The 16,393-nt window shown below is 39.7% G+C and overlaps 1 protein-coding gene across 2 annotated transcripts in view; it reads right to left on the bottom strand.

Annotated features, from left to right (window-relative positions):
- Positions 1-16,393, bottom strand: part of trim44 (tripartite motif containing 44) — a 143,589-nt gene that overhangs the window by 56,826 nt on the left and 70,370 nt on the right. For both annotated transcript variants that reach the window (XR_011978362.1, XM_072669987.1), the window contains exons 2-4: positions 6,093-6,164; positions 4,633-4,911; positions 2,780-3,334 (exon numbers count right to left, since the gene is read on the bottom strand). Coding sequence is in view for 1 of the 2 variants with exons in the window: in XM_072669987.1 (XP_072526088.1) it covers positions 2,780-3,295 (516 nt within the window). In the remaining variant the exon portion in view is untranslated. The remainder of the gene's footprint in view (positions 1-2,779; positions 3,335-4,632; positions 4,912-6,092; positions 6,165-16,393) is intronic.

Below are 16,393 nucleotides of genomic sequence, written 5' to 3'. Positions count from 1 at the left end.
AGCCAATACCTTCACCATCTTTTTAGCCATTTTTTATGATAATTTAATAAATATCTTTTATTTACACATATTCTTCATATATTTGTATCTAAAGTATAAGCAATCTTGTCTTTACTTCCCTTTACGTCCACTCACTGGTCACTTAGAGGTTATACAGGTATAAGATTACAGTACATACTATTGCCCATCTTATCTCATGCATTACTGGTCAGTTTCTCAACACAGGACCACTGTTGGGCAGATTTTACAAATGAAGGCCCATTCTCAGCACAGAAATCATATCGGCCCTGTGTGTGACAGGCTGGTATGAGTGCGTAAAGCAGAGCAGCATTGCATTGCGGGGGTTTTAACCTCTTTAGCATCACAACTAGGCTGACCCTAAAATGTCTGGTGAAAAGCAGTTCTGGGCTGACCACTGATGAAGAGCTCGATAAAGGTCCTGATCCAGTCTACTAGAGAGAGCTGCCTCAACTTGCTTGTCTGGTAAATGCTTGCATTACTCCAATGCACAAGCTAATATTTGTACACTTGGTCATAGTCTGTGCACCACACTATGTGAAATGTGCTAAATGTCAGTCCCAGTATTTCTACTGCTGCCCCACCAAGACAGGACCTGATGTTCTTTAGAAACAGAGCAGCACAGTCAGTGCACTGTGTGAACCTGCAGGGTCAAAACAAACACTGAACACTAATGCTGTTCATGAACAGGTTTACTGGGACACGCTGTTCTAATATAGCTCTGACAGAGGCTGTGTGTAGAGCTGAGGGTTAGAATTAGAGTCAGTCAGTCAGTGACACAGCTGTACTTTATCAGTCAAGAAAGTTAGCATTTGTCAGTTAGTCAGACAGTCAGACACTGTTCCACTTGCCCACTTAACCAAAATGTGCTAATAATAAATTCACCATTAGCAACTTAAGTGCTGCAACTTAAGTCATGTCTCCTTTCAGGACAGATTGTCAGGCTTTCCAGTTCAAACAAATCGGTCTGGACAGTGGAATGTGGGCTGTTAACTCAAAATAAGAGCACATGTCTCAGAAACCAACCTTCAGGCCATAGCATTGTATTCTGCCTCATTAAAACACACCTGATTCAACTTACACTTTATGGGCAAAAGTATTGGGACATCTGCTCATTCATTTATTCTTCTGAAATCAAGGGTTTTAAATAGAGTTTTTCTACTTTTGTTGGAGAAACTGTCTCACCTGTCCATGGATGGTCTTCTACTAAATTCTGGAGGATTGCTGTAAGGATTTAATCGCATTCAGCGACAACAGCATTAGTGAGGTCATGATGTTGAATGATCACTACCTCACCTCATCCCCAATTCACCCCAAAAGTATTGAATGGGGTTACACTGTTCTATTGGCAAAACTCTCTACCTCTCTGGCCCACGCTTTGCATTAGGCATGGTGCCAATAGGTTTATGCTTATCTGCTCTAGGGAGTTCTATTCTATTGGCAATACTTATCTACGGGGACTAGACAAGCTGTGTGTGTTTGTGTGTGCATCTGCACATTTGTGTCAGCAATTGGTTCAAGTAGTTGAAATCATTCGCAAGAAGGGGTGTCCCCAAACATTTGGACAGATAGTGTACCAGGCAATTAGCAAATCCTTCATGAACTGACCTGCAGTGCAAGGGATGAGGGAAAGCATTAATCTCTGCACAAGTGTGGCCTGGAGGAAGCCCAGTTTGATAAGATTGAGCTAGCGGATATAAAGGTGATATACCAGGAAGAGGTGAAGTGTGAAAGCAAGCTGGAGTCAAAAATCCCAGAACAACTGACCCAGCAAGTTACTTGAACAAGACCTAGTACATGTGGGAATATAGGTTCAGATGTTACTGGAAAATACAGTGATGTCTAAATTACATCTAGAAAAGTGGAACGCTTCTATGAGACGTTTATTTTTACAGGTTTTTAGTCTAGTTTGGTGAATGAAAACACCATGCAGGTACTCTTTTCAAAAGAGAAGCAGCAAAAACAATGTTGAAACGGTTGTTTCAAGCTGTAAAACCTTTTCCACATTCAGAGCAGGTAAACAACTTTTCTCCAGTATGAATAATCATGTGGCATTTTAGGTGGCCTGATTTGGAAAACTGTTCTTGCATGTTGAGCAGAAAAATTAGTCTTCTCCAGTATGAATCTTTTAAGCTGAATTGCACTTCAAAAAGTCTTGACAAGGTCACAATGACAGGTGAGCCGGTGTAAGTATTTTATCCAGCATGAGTCATTTCATTGTCTTAAATATAACAAACTCTCTTGTTCCATCATGTTTGTCCATGTGACATTTTGGAGCTCTAGTGGGTAAAATCCTTTCACAATGAGAAGAGGTAAAAGGGACATCTCCAGTATGAATTTTCAGGTGATCTTTTAGGTGGGATCAAGGGGCCAGCAAAACAAAATGATTCTGTCACGCTTTTCACAATCAAGCTAGCAAGAGAAACTCCGTGGGAATATATTTTGTACAAGATTCAGAAATAACGAAGCTATAAAAGGGGCCTTGAGGACTTTCATGGCCAGTATAGGGAAGCTTGCTTCCCACTAAAATTCAGTGCAAGAGCTGCATGTATTACTATTGCAAAGCCCAAATATTACTGCTAAAGGTATTATGCTAGAGTCCCAGGTTTTGAGTGTGGAAAGGGCTTAAAACCAGTAAGACAGACCTAGACAATGCATGTTTCCAATAAAGCGGCCACAAAGCGGTACATTCTTAACTGTGTTTATAGAGAGTTTAGTGTGTGGGTGTGTCTCCTAATCCATCCACTTAGCTCACACTCACCTTCTGCCACATGTAGGCCTCTCTGAGCGTGATGATCTCATGTTCTCGGTGCTCTCCTTGCACGGCACACACCACGCACACAATCTTCTCATCCTGTTTACAGTACAACGACCCCTCCTGGCCGTGCTCCTTACACCTTAGTCTCTCTACGGTCACTGTGTCCCTCTTTCCTGCCTCAGATGAACTCCTCTGGTCCTCTTCTTCCAGCTCCCCACCTCCACCCCCAGCGGCCTCGGCCCCCTCCGGTCCGTTCTCGGCCACCTCAGCGCGTTCTCGGCCGCCTGTGCGCTGGACTGGTTCTGGAGACTGGTCTGTTAGGCAGTAAGGCTGAAGCTGGTGTCTGGTGCTGCGTGCGTGTTTGTCTGCATGGGCTGGGCAGAAGGCGAAGCGGCACAGCGCGCACACCTGCGTGGCCGGCAAAGCCTCGTCAGGCTCGCATGCGTCGCAGGTGCCGTCCATCTGAGGCAGGTCGTCCACATCCTTGCAGCTATCCCTGCATTCGCCTGGAGGATTCATGGTGCAGGGAGACCACGAGAGAGAGGATCCCAGGGGAGCCTAGAGGCAGATAAAGGACAATGTAAAAATAGCCTCAGTTAAGGCCACACTGCAAACACATGGCTGAGTGAGCTTTCCTCAGCTCGGCCGAGGCCTGCTGCAGCAGATCGTTCGCTACTGACCCCCTCCTCAATTTCTAACAGATGCAGAAAGTTTCGAAACTGTAAACACAGCCCTCAAGATGGCTTTCTGAGCAGTGTGAAAAAGAAAACACCCTGGCACTAAGACTTTTGAACATGCTAAGCACACATATGGTGTGCGCACCCACACATACACAGTAATACAAAGGCAGGTCATTCCTAACCATGCACTAAAGAAAGAAATGCTATGGATTTACTTGATTTAAAGGTAGAACCCTCACAATTTTCTCAATCAGTTTACTTACACACTTAAAATAAAGGAGATACAAATGGTTCTTAGAGTGATGCCAAAGAAGAACCACTTTTGGTTCCTTAAAGAAACAGACCATGCAATGCATGAAGAACCCCTCACTTGCCATGGAAGTTCTTTATCAATTGAAAGGTTGTTCACACTCACACATCTCCATCACAAACATGGTTCTTTAAGAACCCAAAAGTGGTTCTTCTATAGAATCTCTTAAATGACCTTTTGTAGCACCTTAATTTTTAAGAGTGTGTGTTTGGCGACAACTATGCTGACCTAGTGAACTTCAGGTATGAGGAAATGATGTAGTAAATGAAATTCTATCATTATTATGTTCAGTGTGCTCCTGAAGATCTCAAGACCTGCACATTTTGGAGTTTCCACTGCAATACTACAGCTTTGAGCACAGTATCCAACTAATCTGCTAGTTCCCAAGCACTTCCTGAGCTGAAGCAGAGAAAAGGACACATAAGCAAGGCAGGGGTACAACGGGACACTAGTATTAACTTACATACACACATTTTCATCCTGCAACCTAAGAGCACATACCAGGCACTGGCCATATGCAGAACCCCCTCCTACAACCCCCTCTCCCGCTCCCTGGCTCCTCCTCTGGGTGTCCAGCGTCGGGTCCTGACCTTCCTATACACCACTCGCTTCTGTTTGACATTCCTCTCCCTCCCCTTTCTCTATCCCTCTGCGGGACAGCAGCGAAAGAATGGAGCAGAAACGTCCTGCTCTGCCTGCCCATTCTCACAGCACAGCATGACTATCCCTCTCTGCTAATACATCTGTCTCACACACGCTCATATTCTCATATTCTCCTAGGCCTGACCCTCTTAAGTGTCTGCAACATATAAATGGCTTGGGCCTCACACACTTACACACACGCACACACACACACACACACTCACAGTGTTTCCTCCCCTCTGCTGCTTGTCCGTGTGATCTAATCCTCTGTGTGTTCGCAGTGTGTCTGAAATACAGTCGCGATTCTCCCCTGTCTGAAAGGGTTATTGTCACTGAGCAGCAGGCTAACACTCCAGCAGCTAGCTCTTCCTTAGCATTGCTGTGGCCTGGTCTGCTTTCTCTTTCCAGCTGAGCTCGGCTCCCTCCACTTCCTTGTTTTGCTCCGTGCTCTGCTGCTTATTTTTTTCACAACTTCCTGTTTCTGCAGCCAGAGCCGGAGAGAGCTGAAAGAGAGCAAGAGTGACTGGTTACACCACAACACATCTGTGTGTGTGTGTGTGTGTGTGTGTGTGAGAGAGAGAGAGCAGGAGTGTGTGAGAGAGTGAAAGTGAGAGAGTGTGTCTGTGTGTGTGAGAGAGAGAGAGAAAGAGAGGGAAGGAGGGAGGGAGGGAGGGAAGGAGGGAGTAAACCATCTGTGTGTGAGAGGAGGGAGTAGGGAGTAGGGAGTAGGGAGTAGGCAGCAGGGAGGAGGGAGGAGGGGGACTGGCAGCAGAATGGAACTGGACTGGTTGGCTTGAGGCAGCAATACTAAAGCACTGAGAAGTATACACTACATTTACAGTGACATGCAAAAGATCACCCCAGATCAAAATGGCTATTACTGTGTGAAAAGAGCAGAGGTTAACATGATCTCCAAAAGTCTCCAGTTTTAAAAATGTAAGCAAGATTAGTGTATTGTTATTTCTTTATGAATTTTTCATTTATTCTTGTTTTTAATTATTATTATTATTATTATTATTATTATTATTATTATTATTATTATTGTACCCATGCAAAACATTGGGTACTCCAAAATGTTTGACTGGACTGCAAAAAAGCCACACCTGCACAAATATAAGCGTCATCTGAAAAAATCACCTTTCCTGCTCATCTTCACCATGAAACTGAGTGTTAGAGCGTTAGAAAGAAGCATCTAAACAAGCAACATTTGGCTGCATTGGGCAAAAAAACTAGCAAACATCTGGGATACTACAGCAACTGCTTAGCAGCAGCATAGTAAACATCTAGTGCCGTCCACCCCACCGGAGCCAACTGGTATACCATAGCTACTGCCAACAACAGCATTATGATTAGTATTATTATTAGAATAATAAAGTTGTTGTTGTTAGTGTTATTCATAATAATACTAACAACGGCAATAGTAATCAATAGTAATAATAATAATAATATTAATAATAATAATATTCATGATAATGTATAACAGTTACCCATACTCTATCATCAGCACATTACAAACATAAAAGATGTCCATTCAGCTGGGGCCATTCTCAACAACAACAACAACAACAACAAAGGTGTCCAGCTCTGAGACAAATGGCCTGTTCCTTTCCTCCTGAAACAGATACTGTAAGAAGAAAACAAACAAACTGTCAGAATCGGCTAGTGCCAACTTTACTATACGTACTTTATGTCTGACAACTGGATCTGCTACGGAGAAGGACGGCGACCTCTGCAGTGCTGGCTTCACAGTAATAACCTAGGTAGGTAAAGGAATGGCACACAGAGAGAAAGAACCCATCACTTGGGTAGAAAAACAGTTTCCATACATGTTCCATACATTTAGGAAGATTAAAAATGTTTATGGACTACATTCATCTCTGATTTAAAAAAGGTGGGTTCCCACTAGATGGGCTCTTTAGGACAATTTAGGACACATGGCTCTGATTTTATTGTGCAAACAGTGTTTATTTTTTTTCAGATAATTTTACAACTGTGCACCCATACATGACCATCTGGACCTCCTGATGCTGACAGATTAGCTTTCTGGGAGCTAAATGTCTTGTATTCCAGCACCACAGAACCTTGTTGCTGCTTCTATATGAACTCCATATGATGGAGAATTTTTGCTGTAGATCAGCTCTAATGTCGAGATGTAGTCAACAAGCAAATGCTTGGTTTGTTATTTAGAAAAAAGTCAACATTAACCTTTTGGATATTCACTAAGCTACACAATATGGGCAAAATAATTAAGGTTTCAATTCAGGTGTATTAGAATTAGAAAAATGTCTGCAATTTTTAATGGCTTTTATTGAGTAGTATATTTTTTGTTGTACATAGTATAATGGAAGCTGCTCTAAGCCAGGAATCTTTTTTGAAGTAGTCACTGTTAATCTGCTACAAGGTCAAATATATATTAAGGTCTTTTACAAGCTGAATGTTTTCTTTCACAAGATTTCAATGTTCGTGTTTAATCCAGAAAGGCCAAACAATGTTAAATGTACTGCTATTAGCTTAGCACTCACATTAACTAGAATCCAATAAGCAAGCAGAAATATTTTTAGCATTATTGTTTTTTTATGGCCTGAACTGAAGGCCTAGTGAAGACCTAGAAGAACACAGTCCTTCACTGCAATTCACATAAGCTATTTTGTTTAGCACAAAAAATGTAATTGTCTGTTGACCATCTGTTCATTATGATTTGCATTATAAATGTATAAACCTGTTCGTGTTTTTCCTGAATAAACACATGAGCAAACCTTCATGCATGCGAAAGTATGCTCCCGTTTCTTAGTCTGTTTTCTGCTCTATTCTGTAACGACTGAACGACTGAATTCCAGCCATGTCTTAAAGGACACAGGTGTACATGACATTATTTATCATTATTTTATTTTCCAGTTAACAGCATTGGAAGGTAAAATTCTCATGTCAAAAATAAGCCGCATGCGTGTGTTACAACCGTTGCGACAGATGAATATGTGCTCTGGCTCTAGAGCTTAACAAACAAACAGGAAACAGGTGATGTGTGCCCACTAGTATACACACAAAGACACTTCCATACTGTTGCCCTCTACTGCGTCCCCTAAAACCAGGACAGTTCTACGACTGCTCTTTTCCACTATGACCTGCAGCTGACATTTCAGAGGGATCATAAAAGCCGAATCAATATGCTTCAATGAGAGAGAGTGCGAGAGACTGAGAGGAGAGGGAAATGTGTCACGCCGCATCAGACAGGGCTGTATGATGGACAACAGCTCATGCCATCGCCGGAGATCAAAGTACCCATGATCCTCGGCATGCCGCTGACAGTGGTTGTGATTTAAGACTGCCTCGATCCCTACAGGAGCAGGAGGAGTATCCTCAAATCATTTTAGGTCATTACACTCTAACCATTCATTATCTCCTAGTATCACAACTAACCAAGGCTTCCTTTTCAATTTTGCTTATCTTCACAGAACAGTCTGCCGTTTTCTGAGTAGCATATCAGCAAACACAAAATAGCAGCTGATTTACAGCTTTCACACAAAGTCACTGAGAAGTTCCTATATTCATTAAGTGCAGTGTTATATATATATATATATATATATATATATATATATATATATATATATATATATATATATATATAATATGTATATATGTATATATGTATATAATATATATATATGCTGAATGGACCAGTAGAAATGCTCCAAATCTACATGGAATGAAAGCTTTACTATTTACTTCCATTGAGAGTTCCCTATATATATATATATATATATATATATATATATATATATATATATATATAGGGAAAAAGCATAGATAAAAGCATAGGCATTAAATTAGATGTTGAGGTAAAATAAGACTTAACCTAGACCAGATTCAGCAAAAAACATCATAACGTAATCAAAACATAAAAAAAAAAAATAATAGTCTGAAATATCTCAGAGCATCTGTAAAAAAGTCAAGTAGGTCACATGATCACAGCAATCACATGCAGACTAATAAGTGTGTAACTATAAGCATGAGACTAGGACTGTAGTTCCTTTGTTTTCTTTACAAATTCAATTGCACACATTTGTACTGTAGTGTTATTTTGGGGTATTTCTTGTTTTCCTGGGAGTGGATTACAAAAAAATACTACAGGTTTCTGTAAATCATGTTGTTAGCTGTAAGGTAGTAAGGTAGTAAGGTAGTAGTAAGGTAGTAAGAGTTTGCATGGTACTTTCAGATGGCCAGTTTAAGTAAAGTCATAAAGAAAGACTGAATCAGTATCAATGTCAGACGACACTCAAGAGTTGAGGCAGCAGCTGACGTATGCAATCCTTGCTGGTGGTGGTGAATGAAGACTCTTAGTCACTGCTGTCTTACTGTTCACCTTTCTTACTCTCATTTTCTGTTCCACCTTAAATGGTGCAATAGTTGCTTGTGCACAAGTGTGCAGACACTGTAGCATTTAATGGAATAAAAAAAAGCTGGTGAATTAGATTATTCCTTTTTGGTTTATGTTTTGTTCCTTGTAATGTTTCTACTTCTGGTTTATTGTAACTTTCATTTTTTAGAATATGACGTTTTCATTTTTTTCTCCAGCAGATGTTTGATTGCAGAGGTCTTTGGAGGCAGACACGTTATGTCTGTTGTTACCAAGGTTTCTGCTAACAGTGGCTGGTGAGAAATCAATACCTATCTACAATATGAATTTGTGGCAAATGACAGCCAGCATAGCTATAGTTTTACCCTTGAGTCACATGACTGGAGAACCATGCTAAGCTCAGAGACACATACACACACAGAGACAGTGATACAGGGCAGGGAGGCTAGTATCCCCTCTACTGGCTTTCTCTGCTTAGCCAGAAGGCTGACATCCTCCCTACTGGCTCTCGCTACTTAGCTGGGAGGCAAACGTCCTCTCTCTATTGTGCCACAGCTTCTGTTTATATGTGCTTGCTAGCTTATGCCACAAATAGTGAGAGTGCAAATAAGTCAAAGAGATAAAAACAATCTTATTGCGGGTCTATATATTGCTATTTTATATGATCATGATTCAATCACGTCAGTAGTAGCCACAGATAGTTGTTGAGTAAATGTCAGTAACAAAGTTGCAAACTGTTAATTATGCGTAATATCGCTCAGGTAATATCGCTCCCCAACCTGTGGATAGATAATAAACTTCTTTAAGAGAGGCATCAGCTCAAAAGGTCAGTCAGGTACGAAGAAATAAAATGAACTGATTAATCTAAGCCTTCTAGAGTTCCTTGAAATCTGAATTTAATAAAATACAGTGTGTTACCTAACACAGACAAGAAGAGCTAGCAAAAGAAGTTGAAGGACACTACGACTGAAGGAGCAAGTCTGATTAGGTACCAGTGTATAGGACTTTCAGCTTCTCAAAGGAAATAAAACTGCAGTATCTTTGGTTGATGTGTCTGCTGGAAAGCATTTAAGTCATATTAAGTTAAATACGCCTGTTGCTACTGCAACATTTATGACAAATTGACATTCTGGGGGTTTTATTTATCTTTGGCTTTTATGCAGCTCCACTTTTCTAGTGACATTCCTGCATCACAGCTGAAAATCGAGAACAGTGTGGCTCATATAAAAACATTACATTCAAATTTACATTTCATAACATTGAATTATAAACTCTGGAGCTGTAGCATCATGCAACCCACTCACAGATGTTTCTACCTTTTTTCAAATGTTTTTGCGCTGCATGTGGGTAAGAGAACTGTGGATAAATTATTTAAGGGGGAGGGGTTAAATGAGAAGAGCGTTTTCAGTAGAAATAAGGTCATAGATGGTCGTAAAGTCTGAGAAGGATCTCAGAGAATCTTAGAACAGTTAGAAATCAGACGGTCCACTGTCCGCAAAATCATTGACAGTGCAACAGCTACCAGCATGGCCAGGTCAGGCCGTCCTAGCAAGTTCAGTCCAACAGCAGACCACAAGGAGGCCTCTAACAATCCTGACATGTCATCATAGGATCATAGGAGTGGGAAAACGCTCTCCCGGTTGATTTCAGAGACTGGTAGATCATTAGAGGAAACATCTAACTGGATGCCAAGGGGGGAAATACCTTTAATACCTGCTATTAGGGCATAATTTTTGTCCTCACAAGAAAATTGCATTTTTATTAATCACATTTTAGAAGTAATTTTAAAGACATTTCTTCAGTTATATGTGTTAAGGTATGTTACCTCCATCTCTTAATATTATTTAAGTGAAGATCGAATATCGACATGCTTAAATATAATTAGAAAAACAAAGGTTTTTATGAGGTGTCTTAGATTTTTCACCTGCCTGTACGAGTACATTTATAAAAGTAATTTATTTTGAATTTAAACAGATTTGTGTTTAGCAGAGGTAGACTTCAGTGTTTAGGAAGACTTCTAGTCAATGGATAAGTTGCATGTTTGTGAAAGTGTTGACTTTTTGAGATCTTCATGTGATCCCAAAATGCACTTATTCTATTAATATTTGATTTTTAGAACCTCAAAATGCAACATCAGTGTCATCATTAAATAAAATAAGTTTAATAAGTCTAAAGTACTTGAGTCAAACTCTTCAGTCCTAGCATGCAATGTACTGGATTTCTTTCTGGTTTTGTAACTCATCAGCAAGTTTTACATCATCATCACACTCACTTTAAAACCCTACTTCACACCTCTTTTATGCCTTTCGTTTGATTGGTGAAGGACATTCAGTTTTTTAGCTTGTGGAAAAGACACTTAACACCTCAGTGCCTGAGCAGAACACATTTCCTTATCCCACAGAAATCACTGAAATGTCTTAGTAAGTGTACCTTTTTAGATGTTTATCGTTAATAATATTAACCATAACAATGGAAAGTTATTTGCACATTTTTACATTTGGAGTAAAACATTTATGTCCAGCTAGCTGATATTAAAACTAGTCTTAGTGTAGTGAAAGTTGCTGGGTTTAGCTATGTATTGTGTAGATGTGCAGATGTGTTCAGAATTGCACAACATTTTTTTGTTTACACTACACTTATCTTCTTATGTGTGTTTAGGAACCCAGACAGTCTGGCCAATCAAGGCATCTTTTCAGGCGGCTGAATACGTCCATGTTCCAGCATATCCATATGAGGATTGTGATCATAATTCAGTTGTTTAGTGAATTAGTGAACCGTCCTGCATGTCCATGTTCATACATGCATACACCTCACTACCCTTCACTTTACCCTTCGCCTCATACCCTATTATCATGCCCTTTGGACATCAGTCAGGTTGTGTCCTTTTTCCCATGATGATCTTTTTGCATTCTGCTACAAATACATACATGCATACATACATTTTGGAGAGCAGTTGTAATGTAAAAAACATCATTTTACTTACAGTAAACATGTTACTTTCTGAAAATGTACAAGGCTTGTTTTGAATCTTGTTGTATTGGTAGTAATAATATTGCAGATTTCATGCCCTTAATTCCAAATGTCTAGTATTCTGGACACTGAAAGTCTTAAAGCCCCTATGCAAAACATGTCAGTTAAAGGCTTCAATGAACTTCCTATTAAAAAAAAAATATTTGTTTGTCATAATAATGTTTTGCCTTGGGTCTGAGGAGGAGTAGTAAGGTAAGGTGTTAAGCAAGTTTGTGTTCTATTAGTTTGTTAAAAACAAAGTGCTATTTCATTTCTCAGGTCAGAGGTCAAATAAACACTCTAGATTTAAAGATTGACATTTTCCTGGCAATTATTTGACGGTTTAGGCTTTAAAGAGTTTAAAAAATTCAAATCATAGGCTTTTCTTTACACCTTTTGGGGATGTGCTACATTGCAGAAATTCTGAATGGATGTTTTTCAAACAGCTCTAAACAATGTTTGAACATTTTCCTTAGTCTTGCTGTGATAAATTATCTAAAGTACTGCAGTTTCTCCTAAAAGAAGGGAGCATTTCTCAGTCATGCCTGAAGGATCCTACCCACTATGAAAGAAATGTATAATGCACTTGTCCAACAAAGTTCCTCCAACATAATCACTCTATGTACCTGATCCATTCTATCCTCATCTCTGCATCAGGTTAATGGTCCAGTACATTACAGCATACTCTCTCTCTCTCTCTCTCGCTCTCACTCAATCACTCTCTCTCTCCTACTGCCTCCCACGTGCCAAAGTCTTTCCACTGCACACAAAGGCTACCGCAGTAAGTGCTTGACACACAACGCAGTTTTATATAACGGCTCTCAATGCACATGCTGCACTTATGCATGGCTCATATACTCGTGTGGTGAAGTAAAGTCATGATAGAGTTTTATATGCAACGCAACACTGCAGCCTTATTGGATTTTCAGAGTGGTAGAGGTTTAAAAGGCACGATTACTGGACTTTTCCTGGAGTTTGGGCTGCCTCTGTACCCACCCACGCTAAATAAGTCCTCTGATCAATCATCCTGAGGCCAAGGCCGCCTCATGTGTCCTGTCATATAACACACCTGCTGTAAAGCTCACTGCACCTGACAGCCCGGTCAGACTGATTGATGCAGATGGAAAGGCCTTACCACTTCTTTTTATATGCAGTCTTATATGCGTTCAAATACACAAACCAACAAATAAATAAATAAGTAAATAAAAATGGGCTCTATTAGATTTTCATCTTAGGTTTAGTTCTATGGTGATGCACAGTTCCTCCTTCACAAAGAAAGCCACCCTCTCTGTACCATGATTTTCTTCACTGAAATTCCTGTGAGGAACAAAAGAGTAGCCTACTAAGATCAGTTCAAGTAACCACACCCATCACCAGCAAAAAGATCTGAACTGAAACGAAGGCCAAATGAGCTTCAAGTAAGGTTCACGGTGGCTTCCTGACAAAAGCCTTGTAGGCAATGGACAACATCAAATCTATAGCAATAATTGGAAATGAGTGTTTTTTGTATTCATAAAGCTTTTTAAGGAAGCCCAGCATATACAATTAAATCCCACAAGTTGGTTTTGCTCAAACAAGTGAAGTCAGTCGTACGTAAAATTGGATATATCCCACATATTACTTAGCTATTTTGAGTTATGTGAATATTTGTGCTCATTTTCCAGATCTTTGAGTTGAATCTACTTATAATAATTGCAATAATTGTCTTTTGCCATTGACAACTGGATAGTAATTGTCCATGCAATCTTAAAACTGCGCAAAATAAATATACACTGCCCTGACAGTTGGATTCAATCAGTACAAATTATTTGAGTAAATCACCTTTCCCATTGGCTCCTGGCACCATCTATGTACATACTGGGCCTGTACATACTGGGTCTGCCCCCCGCCCCCGACTCCCCCTCCACACACACTCTCTCACCTTTAGTATGTAGTCGTTCCCCCAGGATACATTCTTTTAGGTTAGTAGTTAGATTTTATATAATGATTGATTGCCTGGCCTCAGCAAGTTACTATTTCTGTGCTGCTGAGTGTGACTATAGGCTGGCTGAGATGCGCAGTGTTTGCACTTGCATTATCACAGGGTTATACTGTCAGTGTTTTTGGCAGATTATTAATGGTCAATCAAGGAATGAAAGATGGAAACATGATTAAAAATGCAAGGACATTCTGTTGAGATTTTGGGTTAAGTCAAAAATAGAAAGGAAATTATTAAGACTATGGGTTATTCTAAGGCATTAATTAATGTTGTCTGAATGTTTTTAAATTAAGTGAACAGTGCTAACAGTGTACGTGTACCATTTGGTACCTAGTTTATCTGATCATTCATTCATTAATGTAAATCAGGAAAGCTGCTGGTGGAACTGAACAAATCCATACAACAACCAAACTTGTGTTCTTCTAACTGTATTCTTCCAACCAATGTATCAAAAATGTTGGTGGCAAACAACATAATTTTCTTACTTTTTCATTATTTTTGCTTATTTGTACAGATCCTAATTTGATATATTGTAGTGTACAGGCAACACATAAACACTTAAAATGACTGCCAAAGACTTCTCCACAAAACTGAATGTTAAGGCATGATATAACCATATGAACATCTTCACAGTTTAATACATTTTCAAGCTTTCAAAAGTTAGAAAATGGCAGTCATGCTACCAGTCATTTTGTAATTCATAGAAGGGCTGAAATTACTTTAAGGTGTAACAAGAAGCGTTCACACAGGCTAAAGACCTCCGCCCATGAAAAGCACCTGTAATATCAGAAGGAAATGATTGTGCCTTTCAAGCTTTCAGTCTTTTGAAAGACAAGTGTGGTATATCTAAAGGTCCACTCATATTCACACCATTCTCTAAGCAGTTAGCTGACTCTGGCTTGAAAAGCTGATGTTGGCCCATTCCCAGGGCTCAATTTAAAGGATTTGGCAACTCAACACCCATTGCTACTGCCACTTTTCCATCTCTTTAGGATTAATGGCCTCGTGTGATATCACTTAATCACATAAAGTGTGTATAAAGACAGTTTGCTATAATGTACTATTAACATAGCCAGGCCAGTTATGCAGTAAGACCACTGAACTACTCATTGAACTCAGATATGACTCAGATATGTCATAGGTATGATAATCATCATTGAATGTAATTGTACAGTATGTAGCATTACAAATAATGTCATGTAAAAATATAAACAGTACATGTGGTGAAACATTATTTGGCTGGGACATTTCAGATGCTTTGTAGACACTTTTACTTGTATTCAACTAAAACTCTACTAAGTTTACCTTTATTTTCCCTAACCGTAAACCTCAACCCAAAACCTAAACCTAAGCCTAACCCTCTCCCTGATCCTAATCCTAACCCTGACTATGGCACATTTTGAACATCGGTAGATGTTAGGTCTATAGGAGATTATAATTTAAATAAAGTGAACTTGTACATTCACTTCTGCACAATTTACCAGTCAGTGTGCTAAGCTAACCCCTGAGCGGGATCGCAGCAGGTAGCTAAAGCGACTTACTCCACAAGGGATCAGTTCTCTATAATAGCATTAGCATCGGATTTGTATTAGAAAAGATGTTCAGAGTTATTAAGACAGTAAATCAGATCCTGAGTTCGGAGGTTTGTCCTAATATGTATATTTTATCACTACATTTATATACCAATTTTAAGTTAAGCTTACAATAATGTGTCTATATATATCTCAAATGTGCAATTTTATTGTGTTCTCGTATATTTTATGGCTGTCCCAAAAGCCTATATCTCCACTTTGTCCACATTATGTAATCAGAGCAGCAGTTTTTTTTTTTACATTGTGACATAACTAGAGAAATGAAGGAAATCCAGAATGATTGTGCAGCTATCTCCAGACTGTTGCTAGGCTGTTGCTATGTGTTGCTAGGTGGCCAATATCAAGTTTCAAGTTTCAGGTTTATTTGTCATTTGCACAACATGTCAGGACATTTATGCATTGAAATGCTTGTGGTGAGGCTCAGGTTGATGCTACAGGAGGATATGGTATGGTATCCCTGGTATCTGCAAGAGTGTTGCTAGGCAGTTGCTATGATATCCCAGATTGTTTCTATGATGTTGAAGTAATTGCTAGGTAGTTGCTATGGTATCCAAAGTGATTGCACTTGTGTTGCTAAATGTTTGTGTTGTGTTTGCTAGGTGGTTGCTTTGGTGTCCAAGGTGGTTGATATTATGTGTAAGTGGTTGCAATGGTGTTTATAAAAAATGGCTATGGTATTCCAGGTGGTTGCTCTGGTGTTGCTAAGTGGTGTCTATGGTGTTGCTAGATGGTTGCTATGAAATCCCAGGTGCATGCCAGAGTGGTGTTTCAGGTGGTTGCTAAAGTGTTGCTTGGTGGTTGCTAGGCAGTAGCAATGGCATTCCTAATGGTTGCTCTGGTGATTACGCATGAATCCACAGAAGTGCTTGGAATTCAAAGTTTACATAAACACACACACAGGCGGAAGCCTGCCGCTGCAGCACAGTTACCCAGTATTAGATGTGACACTTTGGGCAGTTCAACCCAGATGCAAATCAGAGGCGAAGATGTAAACCTTCACTTCAGATAAAAGTCTCCCAGAGTTTCAAAAGTCTGCTCTCTCGGTATGCAGC

Source organism: Salminus brasiliensis, chromosome 2 (genome assembly GCF_030463535.1).
Source record: "Salminus brasiliensis chromosome 2, fSalBra1.hap2, whole genome shotgun sequence".
In the NCBI taxonomy this organism is placed as follows: Eukaryota; Metazoa; Chordata; class Actinopteri; order Characiformes; family Bryconidae; genus Salminus; species Salminus brasiliensis.
Note: the sequence above shows the minus strand (reverse complement) of the source record. Positions and strands in the feature narration are given on the sequence as shown.